Source organism: Nicotiana sylvestris, chromosome 10 (assembly GCF_000393655.2).
Source record: "Nicotiana sylvestris chromosome 10, ASM39365v2, whole genome shotgun sequence".
Taxonomy (NCBI): Eukaryota; Viridiplantae; Streptophyta; class Magnoliopsida; order Solanales; family Solanaceae; genus Nicotiana; species Nicotiana sylvestris.
Genome location: NC_091066.1, coordinates 11,048,741 through 11,064,220, shown reverse-complemented (window position 1 = coordinate 11,064,220; position 15,480 = coordinate 11,048,741). Strand labels below are relative to the sequence as shown.

The following is a 15,480-nucleotide window of genomic DNA, read 5'->3' as shown; positions in this document are numbered from 1 at the left end:
GTTTTCACTATCCATCCAACTTTTTCATTATCTTGGACCAACCATCAAACATGTTGCTACTGTTGTAGGCACTAAGGTTGCCTCTAGTAGCTTGTCAACGCATTGTCTTCTGCTCTATTATAAATATGAGTTAAGCATGTCAATGATATATTCACATAAGAGAATATAATCTGCTCAAACAAATTCGTTGATATCCAACTTTCACACAAGATCGCTACATGCGAAATGTAACATACTGTAATTATGGACTCAAACCTAACCCTAAAACCAGAAAGAAGTTTGCATTATGCATTATGCATGAACCATTTAATGTAACAGGTTACCATCAAATTCAAATGCGAGCTAGAAGAGCACAATTATTTCACTGAGTTCTTAGAAAGCATTTTGAAAGAAACTGATGAGATATATTTATGAGGTTTGACTGCCATAATTTGATTGTCAACTACAATGCTAACCAATTCTTTCATCTCTGCCAAGCCTTGCGAGTAGAATCAATTGTGTTAGTTTCATTTCTTTTGCCTAAAGGGGGAAGCATGAGAATATGCCTACAAGCATGAAAAATTTAGTCAAGCATGAGAATATATATATATATATATATATATATATATATATATATATATATATATATATACAATTGGTTAAATTAAACAGGAGCGAGGCATGAAATAAACTCTTGCATTTCGCACAATATGTATATAGCGTGACGATGAATCTGACTCTGGAGTTGGGATATCAAAAACATTTCCTGATCTTACTACTATGATATGTTAAAATATTATTTTTAGTTTAGGCAACACAATTTGACTTGTGAAAACTTTAGTTCTTTTTATTCGATAGCAGATTTAACAAGGAATAACCCTTAACAATACTTTTATAATGGTTATATTGGTACTGAATAGCAGCAATATTTGTAGAGACATTTAGCTAATGTTTGAAGTAGCTTATATTTGGTAACAATGGGTAGTACTTTTTATTACAGAAGTTACACTCATTACAAAAAGTTTCTCTTTTGATCTATTTTACCTTTAATTAAACCATGCATCTCACGTATTATACAGATAAGCCACCTTTGGGAAAATCATATGATAAGCCATTTTGGTTAGCCAAAGTCAACCAGGTCTAAAAGCTTCCTAATTACCCAAACCATGCCTCGTACCAAAATTTATACAAAAGCATTTCAATAATTCCAAATTTTCGCATTGAGAATATGTTTGTATCCCTCATTTCAAAAAGATAAGCACATAAATACAAATCCTTTTCCAAAACCACCAATCGCTATTCCACACCACCCCAAATGATGAAAACAGAAAATCACAGGACAACAACTTTACAGAATTTAAATAATTTCAATTTAGTATAAGTCCGGATTTTGAAAATAAAATCAAGAATAGTAAACACGTGCAGATCCAAACAAAAGGTTCGATAAATAGAGGAAAACCCAAAAAAAAAAACTTACCGTCTAATAGTGAAATAAATTTAACAGCTCGACATGAAAGACTGAAAAAGACGAAGGAAAACGAAGAAGAACTTAAGAAAGTATTATGAATAAAGAAGACATTGAGTTTGATCTAACTTGGAAAATTTGATTTGAGAATGAACACAACAAACTCAAATAATTCAGTTCTCTAAGGACGTGTAAAAGCTAAGGGTAAATGGGATAGCACGTGTCTGACACATGTAATCATGCAGTTCAGTGGTAAACCAAAATAGTTGATTTTTGTAGTTATCCGGCAATATCCAATCAGTTAGCAACTCTCTGAATCTTATTCCCAAAGTACCCCTATGACCCGAAGCTTCTCTCCTTAGCCGCTTCTATAACAGTAGTAATAGTAATGACTCACTGTACTACTGCTATTTATTGCTCTAAGTTGGACTAAAAGTAAGGTATTTAAGTTAATACTCTGTACTCACCAGTCACCCCTAAAGTAAGTATTTCAATTAAAGTAGGTATTATTGAAGTATTATTACATGTGTAATAGTGAAATGCCACTCATAGCTGCTATTTTTCGGGCGCAAACTGAATAATTAATTTATTGTGCAATAACTTGCAAACTACACAGGAGATATAAACGCACTAGGCAAGCCTGGTACAACTAGCTCTGATTGAGGAGACTGCTGGTGAAAGCTGCTGGAGCCTGCTGGTAAGGAGAATACGATCTCAGGTCTCCCATCTGAATAGGAGTGGCAAACGGGCAGGTCGGGTCGGATATGGTTCGGGTCGAAAACGGATAATGAGAAAATGGATCAATTCTCCGACTCGACCCATATTTAATACGGATAAAAATGGGTTAACCGACGGATAATATGGGTTACCCATATTATCCATGACTTCTTGTTTATGATCACATTTAGGAGAACTTTTAGTCTCCCTAACTTAAGGAACCCCTAATTTGAGGCTTTACAAATGTAAAAGTTAGACCCATTGGTTACTCATTGATTATCTATTTTCTAAATGGATAATATGGTTCTTATCCATATTTGACCCGTTTTAAAAAAGTTCATTATCCAACTCATTTTTAGTGTATAATATGGGTGGTTAACTGTTTTCTTTGAACCATTTTGCCACCCCTACATCTGAAAAACCATTCACCCCAGCCAACTCAGTCAATCCTTGTGGGCTGGAAAGCCCTTTTTGATGTGCCATGTTTATGTTTCTCTCAAGGTATTTACAAACGTTTATAACTGGTTAAAATAGCACGGGCTAGCCAGTTTTCGGACTGATCATTCAAAAATAGTCAGTGTTTGCAAAGTGGTTGGAAAATAGCCACTATTTTGCTGCAATACGGAAAGTTCCAGTATAATTTACTGGAGATCGGTGCACCTGTGTATGAACTTCCAGCATATTATGCTGGAACTCCAACACGCGGAGAGTTCCAGCATAATATACCGGAGATTGGAGCACCTGTGTATGAACTTCCAGCATATTATGCTGGACCGGTATGTTATACTGCAACTCTAGTATATTGTACTGGAAGTTCAGTATATTATACTGGAATTAGTATACTCCAGTATAATATACTGGAGTATTTTCCGGATTTTGGACAGTGTTTTCGTTTATATTTATCTTTACATGAAAAGTGACTAAATTTTAATTACTTTTGAAACTGTGACTATTTTTGAATGACCACTTATAAATCTGACTATTTTTAAATTTCTCCGTGGTTTATTAAGCCCAAGATTTCTTCAGTGTTCTTAAAAGCTATCGACAGCAATGCAAAGTGAGGTATTATTGCTTCATAGGAAAATATTCGCTTCATAGGTATGAATAACAGTTGTTTGATAGGGGCGAATCTACATTGTCGAGTACGGATTTTCGATAAAACAATAACTTCTGTCCAAACCTTTTACATATACTGAGAAATCTAGCAACTGTATAAGGATTTTTATCTCGAAATCCCATACCAAAATACGATGTTGGTTCCAACTAATGGACATTTTTACACTGTTTATTTAGTAATAGACATTGTAGTAAACATTAAACAGAAATAACAACTTAGCCATATACCAAATTAAAGAAAAGAAAAAATATTCAACTGTTTTTACGTTCAAAAACTTTAATTAAGGTTTTAAAAAAAAATAAAAATAAAAACATACTAACTATAAAAGCTCATGATCTTCCAAATTGCCTTGGCTAAATACTCATCCTCCTCCTTCTCCTTGTTAGTATCATTATTATCATCATCATCATTACTACCACCGCTGCCACCACTATTATCATCATCATTATTATCGGCATCTCCATTATCATCACCACCACCACTATCATCATCATTCGTATCAGCATCTCCATCATCACCACCACCGCCGCCGCCGCCGCCACTATCATCATCATTATTATCGGCATCTCCATCACATAGCTTTCATCTATGATCTTTCTTGATACAGCCATTCCCATTCATGTGGGGGATTGTTGGACTTTAAGCCATTGGGCTTTAAAAGAGAAGAAGTGTGAATTGGAAATGGAGGGAAATAAAATGGAGGGAAAATGAAAATTTGAAGAAGTGAACTTTTGTCTTGCACTTTGTCCCTCATTGGTGAGGGACAATCACATTTATGTGCTTATATATAAATTCACTTCTTAAAGCTCTTAAAAGGAGTTGAAGAGAATGAACCCTCGCGCCGTCGTCGCTCGCTCGGCTCGGCTTCGGCTTCGGCTTCGGATTTGTCAATCGATCGATAAGATTATTTTTGGACAAAATTTATTTAATTATTTAATAATTAATTAAATGCCAAATCACTGCTGAACATTCAGAGGGCCTCACTGGCCGCGGTTCTGCCGCGACCGCGGTGGAATCGCGGCAGTCAGGTTCAGAAGGCCTCACTGGCCGCGGTTCTGCCGCGGTAGAATCGCGGCAGTCAGATTCAGAGAAGCTCTCTGGCCGCGTATTTTCTGAAAAGACACCTTTCCAGACACCTCTTCTGATATTTGTTTATAAATTATGAGGCAAGGCTGCATCTTCCAGATACGAAAAAGACTCTACAACTTCTTTCTTTCTGAATATACTGCATCCTAATTCGCAGTCTCTCTCTCTCAAATTCGTAAGTGTGATTTTGCTCCGTTCTTTGAGTTTATTGGTATCCTGCAGTTTGTATTGCCACAGTTGCAGGAAGGTTTATTCCGTTTTATCCTGGGAGGATTTAATCCATTACCTTGGCAACGTGTGAGGGGGTTAAAATTCCTTAAGGACGCACAAGAAAATCGTGGACTCGGAATATTTCTGATTCTTTACTATTTGATATTTTTTTTTTATTCTTCTAACAGTTTTCTGAATTTTGTTTTAACTCAGTATCGGTCACAATCATCACCAACACCGCCGCCACCATTATCATCATCATTATTATCATCATCTATAAAAGAAAAAAGAAATCAATTAAGTCAATAGCCCCCGACTTAATTGTTAAAACTAATTGAAGTAAAAAGCCTACATGAAGAAAATTGCTTAGATAAAGTTATGGTTTTAGCTAAAGATAAGAATCTGCAAAAAATCTTCAGAATTCCAATCCATGTTGGAAACTTCAATACATAGTACGGAAAGTTGTCAACACCATCGACTTCACATCTCAGCCCCCGAAGATTAGGTGTTCTTCTCATAATCAATTCTGCATCCTGAATACAAGAAAAGTATGGAGTGGAAAGAGTTTTCAAATCATAAAGTTTTTTGGAGTTCTCAAGTGATTCTTCTGCAGTTTCTATAATGAAGTTGCTCTTGTAATATTCAGATATCTCAATTTAACCATCTCCCAGAGTGCAACGGGTAGTGACATATGTTTATAAAGACTACCCCGTAAAATCAGAGTTTCAAGGTTCCAACGGTTGACTATGAATGATGAAAGTGACGACACTTGAGTTCGTGCAGCAAAATACCTCAAGTAAACTAGATTAACTGGGAGAGAATCAATTATTATGGACTCCAAATCTAACACTTTTAAAAGCTTGAAGTTGTGAAAATTGTGGGAGAAAATGGGAAATGCATAGCTATGCAAAATTATAGAGCCAACATATGGCAAACACGAGCTCCAATCTCCAATACGATACCCGTCACCATAAACGAACGTGCGATGAGCAAGTTGCTTGTCATAGCAAACAAGGTAAGAAGGATTGGTATGTTGATCCCTGCAAATATTGAAATTAGTAAAATTACAAGATTAATTGTCAATATAACTTGACTACTTAATTAATTGAACTGAAAGATTAATGCTAATTCGTATATTACCGGTTTATGCACAGCAGAAGATTCTCTTCTTTTGCTTTCTCCTTACAGAAATCATGCAATAGGTCATGAATGTAACATGCTTTGGTCTTACCTCCAAAACTCTTCTTAGTTCCCATCACTAGATTTCTTCTAATAAGATTCTCTAAATGACCATCAGCTATATCCTCTATACTCTTGCCTTCGCAACCTTTTATAAATCCTTCCGAGATCCATAACTTTATTAACTTTGAAACTTTTATCACACGGTCCTCTAAAAATGCTCCAAAGTAAAGAAAGCTAGACCTTAAATGATAGGGTAAATTTTGATAACTATGTTCTATAGTGGCCCTTGAGTTACTGTGAATGTAGGGACTTAGATTTTTGGCCACTTGTTCCCAACATTCTTCTTTCTTCTCCGTCTCTGCCAGAATACCAGCCACCAAGACAATTGAAAGAGGTAGCTGGCCACACTTTTTTGCTATTTGTTGCCCAATGTTCATTAGGAGAGGAGGGGATTTTTCTTCTCCAAACACGATTTTCCTGAGTAACGTCCAACTTTCTTCATCATTAAACATACGAAGTGGAAGGGGATCACTTTGAAATCTAGCGTAATTTGCAACTTCATAATTTCGAGTTGTTAGAATGATTCTACTTCCATTATTGGCATCTCGAAAACATCCTATTATATCATCCCACGCACTAGCTTCCCACACATCATCAACAAGGATGAGATATCTTTTGGAGTATAAAGCTTTGCGTAGCTCATCAGCTAATTGATCACCACGTTTTCCTCCACATTCAAAGTCTTTACCGATAGCATCATGTAGAATCTCCAGTAACAAGTTCTTACGTGAATATACTTGAGACACACAACACTGTGCACGGATGTCAAAGTGAGAAACAACTAACTTGTCAGAGTAGAGTCTGCGAGCTAGAGTCGTCTTTCCTAGACCTGGCATGCCGGTTATCGAGATAACATCTCGCCCTTTGGTTCCTCTTATTAGCTTGTCTCTTAATTTTTCTATGACATCCTTAAAACCCACAACTTCATCATTCATGATTGTAGACCTTGCCAAACTTGACGGAGTTTGAGTTTTGCCGGTATTGTTCCTTGCTTCCTCAACTATTTTTTTCCCTTGAATCTCTGCTACCTCATTTCTGATATGAGCAATCTCCTCTATGATATCCAAAAGCCAACGCTCAAGGCACCAGAGAGGACCTTCTTTGCTTATGAAAGCATCAACTATGTATTCTACCTCATATGCTTTGCCAATTAATTGTGTAGCACAACGCTGAAATTTGTCAAGGCCATCGTCTCGCTCTTCTGCAACGAGGAATTTGAATTCATGTATAAAGAATTGGACTCCATATATAAAAGTTTCAGGGTAGAATAAACTATTGTCAGGTTGTTGCAAACGTTCAAAAAGACGATTCTTTGAAGACAGATATTCGTTTGAAGGCATTTTTTCTCAGACAGTATGATGAAGTAAGAAGAAGAAGAGAGCAACTCAGAATAAGGATTATGACAATTAAACCACCCCTACCAAAGAACCTTTTGATTTTCCAAACGCACCTTTCTCTGAGGCCAAAAACTACTTTTCCTATTTCATTATTTAAACAACCACTCCAAAAACCCCAACGCCTTTTCCCATTTTCCACCATTATAAAAATGTTATTAAATGTAGAATACCTGACTAATCTTATGTTATATTTTGTTCTCGGCAGATTTGTGACTAACTATACATAGGGCGATCCGACTAATTTCGTGGCCTAAAGCCTAATTTACTTTTTTATTAATAAAAAATATTTTATTTTGTTTGAAGTCTATTTTTTTAACTTTTTCAGATGCAAAGTTATTATTAATATTTTATAATCAATTTCTCCTAATAATTCTTTCTCAATTGACAATATAGCTAATTCCTTTAATATCTTTGACATTGTTAATTTTAGATAAAATTTTATCAATTTTAATTTTGAAATAGTTTTCCCGCTGAAGCAACGGTAATAGGAGTTATTAACATTATTCTATAAGTAATATAGGCATTTGGAAAATAATCGAATTTTTTTATTTGATTGAGTATATCAATTAAAGTGTTATATTCTAATTGTACTATTTTTAAAAATATTTCTAATCTAGAAAAATAAATATATACAATCAATATCGGGTTGATTATTATGATTTAAGGAGCATTCAAGATGAAGGCAATATTTTTTCAAATTTCATCATCTAGTAATCTCAGTTTTTACCGCTGAATAGAAAACCAAAAATATTTTCATATGCATCTTATTGTTCAAATTTATTTTAAAGTGAAAAAATAACATTGTCTACTACTCTCTCCGGTCCATAATAAGTGACTTTTTTGGCTTTTATTTTGGTCCAAAATAAGTATCATTTTATATAATCGAGAAGGAACTGACTTTATTTTTGCAAAATTTGCCCTTATTTACATATCTCTATGTGCCAAGTTAACAACATATAAATTTTAATTAAGAATAATTTAGTCAAAATATATTTTTGTTCTAGGAGTCAATATTTTCTTAAGGGGCACAACAAAAGTTAAAAAAATCATTTATTATGGACCAGAGGAAGTATTTATAAAAAGTAATCAACTCTAAAGAACTCTTCGAGAGATTTTGATATTTCACTAGTAACATTTTCCTCAAATTGTTTCATCCTTTTATATATTTCTTATAAAATTCGGGTTTGATATTAATTTCAAATGCAATTTCCTTGGCAGAAATCAAAGCAGTTGCAAATCCTTCGTCTCTATATTTGTTAAATAAAGAAATCAAACTTTTTCACTTCACATAACTTTTTTTTTTAAATTTATATATAGCCTATTAGGTGTAAAAAAAAATGAGGCCTCCACAAATATAGGGCCTAAACCAGATGTTTTACCTGCTTTATGAACGGACCACCCCTCTATATAGCTAATTTGAGATAACTATTTTTAAAAATCATGACAAATAATTTGAGACGGAGGGAGCATGAGTTAGCAGATTTCGTTTTACTTCAATTGTTGTAACCAGCAAGTACTTCTCGAGTGCCAAAATTACTTCTTCCTATGGAAATACATGTGGTACGAGATTCCTTTTGTTATCATGTGCAACGACAAGTTTATAGTAATTCACGCTCTCATATCATATCATATCATACTATATTATAAGTATGAAGATAATATTATAAGTATGAAGATATTCTTATAACAAGAAAATAGATATATATATTTATCAGTTAAGAAAATTCACATATTTTAATTTTGTAACTCAAACAAATCGTCTAATGTAATTTTTAAAATTTTGTATGCATAAGTTAAAATGGGGCACGCGCGCAAATTATTATTATTACTATTATTATTACTATTAGTTATACTAAAACTGGGAAGCTTTAGTATGGCAAAGTTAAATTATCATATTGACCATTAAAAATTGAATAACCTTTTTGCCCTTCATATAAACACCATTCTTGTAATATTTTTTGTACCAAAAAGTAAAATATCTCATATGAAATAATTAACGAAAACATAAAATACAATGTATAACGCATGAGATGTCCCTTGTAACGGGTGAACTCTTTTTGTATTCCCAACCAAAAGTTCATCTAATAATGTAATTGAAACTCTTCCACTTCTTTGTCATTTTCATACTCTTCTAGATGTAAGTATGCTTATCTGTTGTACATTAAATTCAAAGACCCATAACGTTAGAGCAAATGAAGAGCCACTGTGTCAATATATTAGTTAGAGGAGCCAAAGATCTATAGTATTAAAGAGATCAAATATTGTATGCTGATTTGAGATCCATGGAGTTGGATTAAATTAGGATTTTGTTTAAGGCAATCTATGTAATTTTACAGTTGTTTGGGTAAGTTTGTTTAGGCTCAAACTTAACTTTTGTTGCATTATTTAGTTTGTCTTTTTCACTTGATATATAGCATCAGCTCGATGCCTATACGATATGCTGAATTAAGCACTTTTCTTAGGTGTTTTGCGAGGATCAGGGTTAGAGTAGGAAAATACCTGAAAAATAAATGACAAAAAAATTGCATTTTGGCTCTATATTGCAAATCTGTTAGGCAACAGATTGATATTTAAAGACCATGCATAAGATTTCAAATGAAGGGCTATTTAGGGTGTGTTTGGTAAATGTTTTCCAATTTTCTCGTGTTTGGTTGACTTAAATGTTTTGGAAAACATTTTTCTTATGAACTCATTTTCTTCCAATTGGAGGAAAATGTTTTCCTTATGAAAAAGGAAAACATTTTCCAAAACTCTTTCTCAACCTTCCTCGCCCTCACCAATCCATCCCGCCCCCTCTCCAAAAAGGCTTTTTTTTTTTTTAAAATTTCAATTTTTCCGTTACCACCCACCATAAAGGCAATAGTATATCTGCTTTACTGATGTTGTGATTCCTTCATAATTTTATATAATAAAATATTTAATTTTTTTAATCACCAAATACCAACTTGCAAAAAGGTAACACACGTATCCAGAAACTAATAACATTAATAAAGATGTAAAACTTCAAGAGGACAAACACTAAAGTCATCTTTCACTATTGAAAATAGTTCTATAACATTGACGCAAAATTTTCAAATCACATGGATATACATACATCTACACCCCCCCCCCCCCCCAAAAAAAAAGAAAAAAGAAAAAAGAAAAAGAAGATTACAAAAATCAATAGATCTGAATAACCATGCAAGAAAACAGTAACTAAAAGTGTTCAAATACATTTATAATCAACCATCAAGTTCACATATAGAAGAGTATCCATTAAAAGGAGAAAGCAAAAGTCTAGAAATATTAATAAAGACGGTTCATAAAACTATACTCCCTCCCTCTCTGTTGTATTTTTGTTTTACACACCTCTTAGGAAAATAATAATTAGGAGGTACTTCTGATTATTTTACTCTTATTTATATTTTATAGGTATTTGAATAATCATAATATTACCCTATAATTGAGGTATTTGTAGTGTTCAAGAATAATTAATACTAAAAATAAAATAGAAAAAAATATGAAATGATGGAAAACGAAAATGCTCTGAATAATTTAAAAGTAGTAACTTAGCCATAAACCAAAAGAAAGAAAAAAGGACTCAAACTGTTTCTGACAGAAACCTTAAATGGATGGAAGACCTTAAGGTTTTTTAAAGAAAAGGGGAAGATAAAAGTGTATTGGGAAAAATTAAGTTTATATATGGACTTCATTATAAGATGACACGTCATGATACGTGGACCAGTTAAAGAAGGATAAGTGATGAAGAATAATCAAAGAGACACGAGCTTCAACAGGCGCGAGTAGACGTTTAAATAAAAGGCAAGGAGGATAGGTACTCGAACCTCTTTATGATGGAGGGGAATGAATCTGATAATAAATAAGGTATAGATACGTACTATTGGGCATTAAATATGGAAAATGTTAAGGAATCTGTATTGAATCAAATATGAATGCTGATTGTAACGTTACATTAAATGTCATTAAATGCCATTAATCGATAATAATGGCTCAATTATGGTAGAAACGAAACGTATTACCTAGAAATAGCTATAAAAGTAGAAGATTGATCATTTTTAATGACACAAAATATCATCGAAATATACTGATTTACTTCGCTTTCTTCTGTTCATCTAACTATTATTAAAGTCAGTTTATTTTATTCATTCTATTTTTGATTATCAGTAACCCGAGTTCTTCTAAAATAAAGCTTTGATCAAAATCCCTATGTTTGGTTAAACAAATTGGTTCTGTTACCGGGAATCTGATAATCGTTTACTTTCTTAATCAATTCTTTCATCAAAAAACTTACCATGTCGAATAACAACGACAACAACCAACAAAATCCTCAACATCAGGAGAATGATGCGGATGACAGGACCCCACTTCTATCACCGCGTGATTTACAACGTCAGTCACGAGAAGGAACTCCAGATGGCTCTAAAACAAATAATGGAGTTGCAAATCAAAATGGATTCGAGGCAAATCAAAATGCTGGAGTTGCGAATGAACAAGCACTCGATGATGCCTTAAAAAATCTCATTGCTCAGCAAATCAGTAATGCTCTTCAAGCTTTTACCAGTCAATTGCCAATTGCACCACCAACACCAACTCCGAATCAGAATACTTTGGAAAACTCACGTTCTGGGCTCGTTAACTCAGGCACGGGTGGAACTCCAAGCGAGTCTCACGATGGCGAACCAGGTAACATAGTTAATTCTGACTTACAAAATTTAGTTCTAACCTTGCAGAAACAGCTCAATGAGCAACTTGCTATTGGGGGAAGAATTCTCTCACCAAAATATCAGGGATGATAGGGAAGCCATTAAAGGCTGATAGAGCAACAACTAATAAGGAGCAACTTGCATTTGTTAGGGTACTGGTTGAAGTGTCAATAAATAAAATTTACCCAACACAAGTCATGTTTGAGAATGAGATGGGAAAATAGTGAAACAAGAAGTATATTATGAATGGAGACAAACATTATGTCCAAAGTGTAAAAACTTTGGACATGAACTGCAAGATTGTAGGAAACTGCACAAAGAAGAAGCAGAATTGAGGGGGAAGCAGATTGAAAAGAAGAAGCAAGCAGGAGATGGGACATCCAAAGAAGGAGGGTATAACAAGGGAGAAAATAGAGCAAGGGTGATAAGGAAAGAAACAAATGAAGGCAATGCAGTTCAGGCAAAGAATGTGCAAGACAAAGCAATCCCTACCAAGAATGCTTTTGCTATACTAGACAAAAATATAGTAGTACAAAGTCAGGGGGCAATCAGTGCTACTGTCCCTGAGGGAGAACATGATGTGGTTGGCCCAGAACATGGGATGGGTGGGGAGAACCCCCTACCAAATGGATAAGATCGGATTTTGGAATGTTAAGGGACTTATAAGCTAGATAAACAGAGAAATATTCATCTGTTTATGCATAACAATGGTGCTGGCTTGTTTGGGCTCCTAGAAACCAAGATTAAGAGAGCCAAAGCTCATAGAACTTCTCTTAATCTATGTGATGGATGGTCGTTTACAACGAATTTAGCAAAATACCCACGGGGGAGAATATGGTTGATGTGGAAACCAATGCTATATGAAGTAGATATTTTGAGAACGATAGATCAGTTAATACATTGTGAAGTGAGGCACAAAGGTACTGGGAAGATGATATATGTAACTATGATATATGCATATAATGATATGGCTCCTAGGAGAAATCTATGGAAGGAGATAGTTGATATTTACAATCATACTCAAGGCCCATGGGCTGTGATAGGGGATTTTAATAGTGTTCTGAACAAGGAAGATAGGATAGGAAGCCCAGTGACAATGGCTGAAATTAGAGATTTTAGGCAATGGGTTGATACATGCTGCTTTCAAGAGCTGAAATCAACTGGGGCTTTCTACACATGGAATAATAAGCAAAGTGAAGATGATAGAGTAATGAGTAGAATTGACAAAGTATTGGTAAACATGGAATGGATGACACAGCTGCCAGCTTCAGTGGTTCACTATATGACTGAAGGATTGTTTGATCACAGTCCAGCAATAATTAATTGGGGGAATGGAAATCAGAGAAGCAGCAGGCCTTTCAAATATTTCAACATGTGTAGTATGGATCCGAAATTCAAGCAAAAAGTGGAAGCTAGCTGGAAGAATGGAATCAGAGGAACAAAAATGTATCAATTAGTGGGGAAGCTTAATAGGCTTAAAAAAATGCTTCAGCAATTGAATAAAAAGAAGTTCAGTGATATTGAATTACAAGCAGAACAGGCTAAGGAAGAATTAGAGCAATGTCAAAAACAGATCCAACAAATTCCATCTAACCAGAAGTTAGTCACAAAGGAGCAGGAGTTGGGAAACAAATATAGGAGAGTAAAACAAGCAATGGATCAGTTCTTAAGGCAAAAAATCAAAGTGTTGTGGCTGAAGCAAGGAGATCAAAATACCAGATACTTTCATAGCTTTATGAAAGCCAGAAGAAATGCCAACAAAATATTTTCAGTGAAAGATTCTAAAGGTATCATGGTCACTTCTATGGAGGAAATAGCATGGGCATTTGTGGAGTTTTACACAGAACTTCTGGGAACTACAAAAGAATATAGGACTTATATTTGTAGTAATTTGTTGAGGAAGGGACCAGTAATAACAGAGGAACAACGAAACATGTTAAATGAAGATTTTACTGAGAAGGAGATCAAACAAGCTCCCTGGCAAATTGATGGAGAAAAAGTCCCGGGTCCTGATGTATATGGTAGCAAATTCTTCAAAGACAGTTGGGACATTATAAAAACTGACCTTGAGGAGGGAGTATTTGAGTCCTTTAGATCAGGGAAGATGCTGAAGTTAATAAATAACATAGTTATTACAATGATCCCTAAAAGTAGCCATGCAGAAGCAGTTGGGGATTATAGACCAATAGCCTGCTGCAACACAATATACAAGATCATCTAAAAATGTAATGCAATAGACTTAAAACCATCATGCCGAGCATTATCTCTGAATACCAGAGTGCCTTTGTAGCTGGTCGAACAATTATGCAGAATATATTGATATGTCAAGATCTTGTCAGACTATATAACAGGAAAGCAACGACTAGGAGTTGCTTGATAAAAATAGACCTCAAGAAGACGTATGATTCCATAGAGTGGGAAGTTGTAGAGAAAATATTACATGCTCTAAATTTCCCTATGAAGTTCATAAGGTGGATCATGGAATGTATCTCAACTACCCAATATACTATGGCAATTAATGGAGGGCTATATGGGGGCATAAGAGGAAGAGAGGCTTAAGACAAGGGGATCCAATCTCCTCTTTATTGTTTGAATGCATGGAGTACTTTACAAGCATTATGAAGTTAGTGGCTCAACAGAAAAGTTTTGGCTATCATACAAAATGCAAAAGCTTGCAGCTTAATCATTCATGCTTTGCAGATGATGTGCTACTGTTTTGCAAAGGTGAATACCAATCTATTATGCTGATATTAAGGGGACTGCCAATATTCTCCAATTCTTCAGGGCTAACAACTAATGCAGGGAAATCGAACATATATACTGTTAACATGGAAACTCAGGAGATAGAGAATCTATATGAAATAACTAGATATAGTAAAGGCAGCCTTCCTTTCAAATACTTAGGGGTCCCAATTTCATTGAAAAAGCTATCGAAAATGGATTGTCAAGTACTAGTAGATAAAATAATAACAAGAATAAGGAGTTGGGGTTCAAAGCATTTGTCTTATGCTGGAAGAGTGCAAATGATTAATGCAGTGTTGATGCATCTCCACACGTACTGGGCATCGATCTTTCTACTTCCCAAAGCAGTGCTCAAAAGAATTACATCAATCTGTCGGAATTATCTATGGAATGGCAAAGATGAGACAAACAGAAGACCATTAGTGGTCTGGGATCTTGTTTGTAGGCCCAGGCAAGAGGGAGAGATATGAATAAAAGATTGTATAGTCTGGAATGAAGCTGCAATAGGGAAGTATGTTTGGGATATATCAACAAAAGCTTATTCTCTGTGGGTAAAATGGATCAATCATATATACTTAAAGAATACTGATTGGTGGCTATAGTGTACCCCAGGATAGTAGTTGGTATTGGAAGAAAATTTGCCATATAAGAGACAAGCTTGCAGGGGGATATAACCAGGGAGGATGGCAAATGCAAACAGGTAGATATACAATTATGAAAGGGAACTCATGGCTGAGAGGAAATCTGGATACTTGCCATTGGGGGAGATGGGTTTGGAATATGTAAAATATTCCAAAACATAGCTTCATTTGCTGGCTGATG

General features: G+C 34.8%; 1 protein-coding gene across 1 annotated transcript; it reads right to left on the bottom strand.

Moving 5' to 3' along the window:
• Nucleotides 1-3,593: 3,593 nt before the first annotated feature.
• On the bottom strand, nt 3,594-7,156 carry LOC104246538 (putative late blight resistance protein homolog R1B-12). Its single transcript, XM_070158572.1, has 5 exons — nt 6,577-7,156; nt 5,806-6,483; nt 5,555-5,614; nt 4,798-4,848; nt 3,594-3,844 (listed from the first exon to the last, which is right to left on the bottom strand). The coding sequence occupies exons 1-5, from the start codon at nt 7,154-7,156 to the stop codon at nt 3,594-3,596; spliced, it is 1,620 nt and encodes a 539-aa protein (XP_070014673.1).
• Nucleotides 7,157-15,480: the final 8,324 nt, after the last annotated feature.

Bases quoted from the DNA above. Each gene is read 5' to 3' on its own strand.
- LOC104246538 (XM_070158572.1), bottom strand. From the start codon at position 7,156: ATGCCTTCAAACGAATATCTGTCTTCAAAGAATCGTCTTTTTGAACGT. The intron at 6,484-6,576 runs GTGCACAGTGTT...TTGAATGTGGAG, and splicing joins TGTTTCTCACTTTGACATCC to GAAAACGTGGTGATCAATTA. The intron at 4,849-5,554 runs GTTCGTTTATGG...TTTCTTTTATAG, and splicing joins AAGCAACTTGCTCATCGCAC to ATGATGATAATAATGATGAT.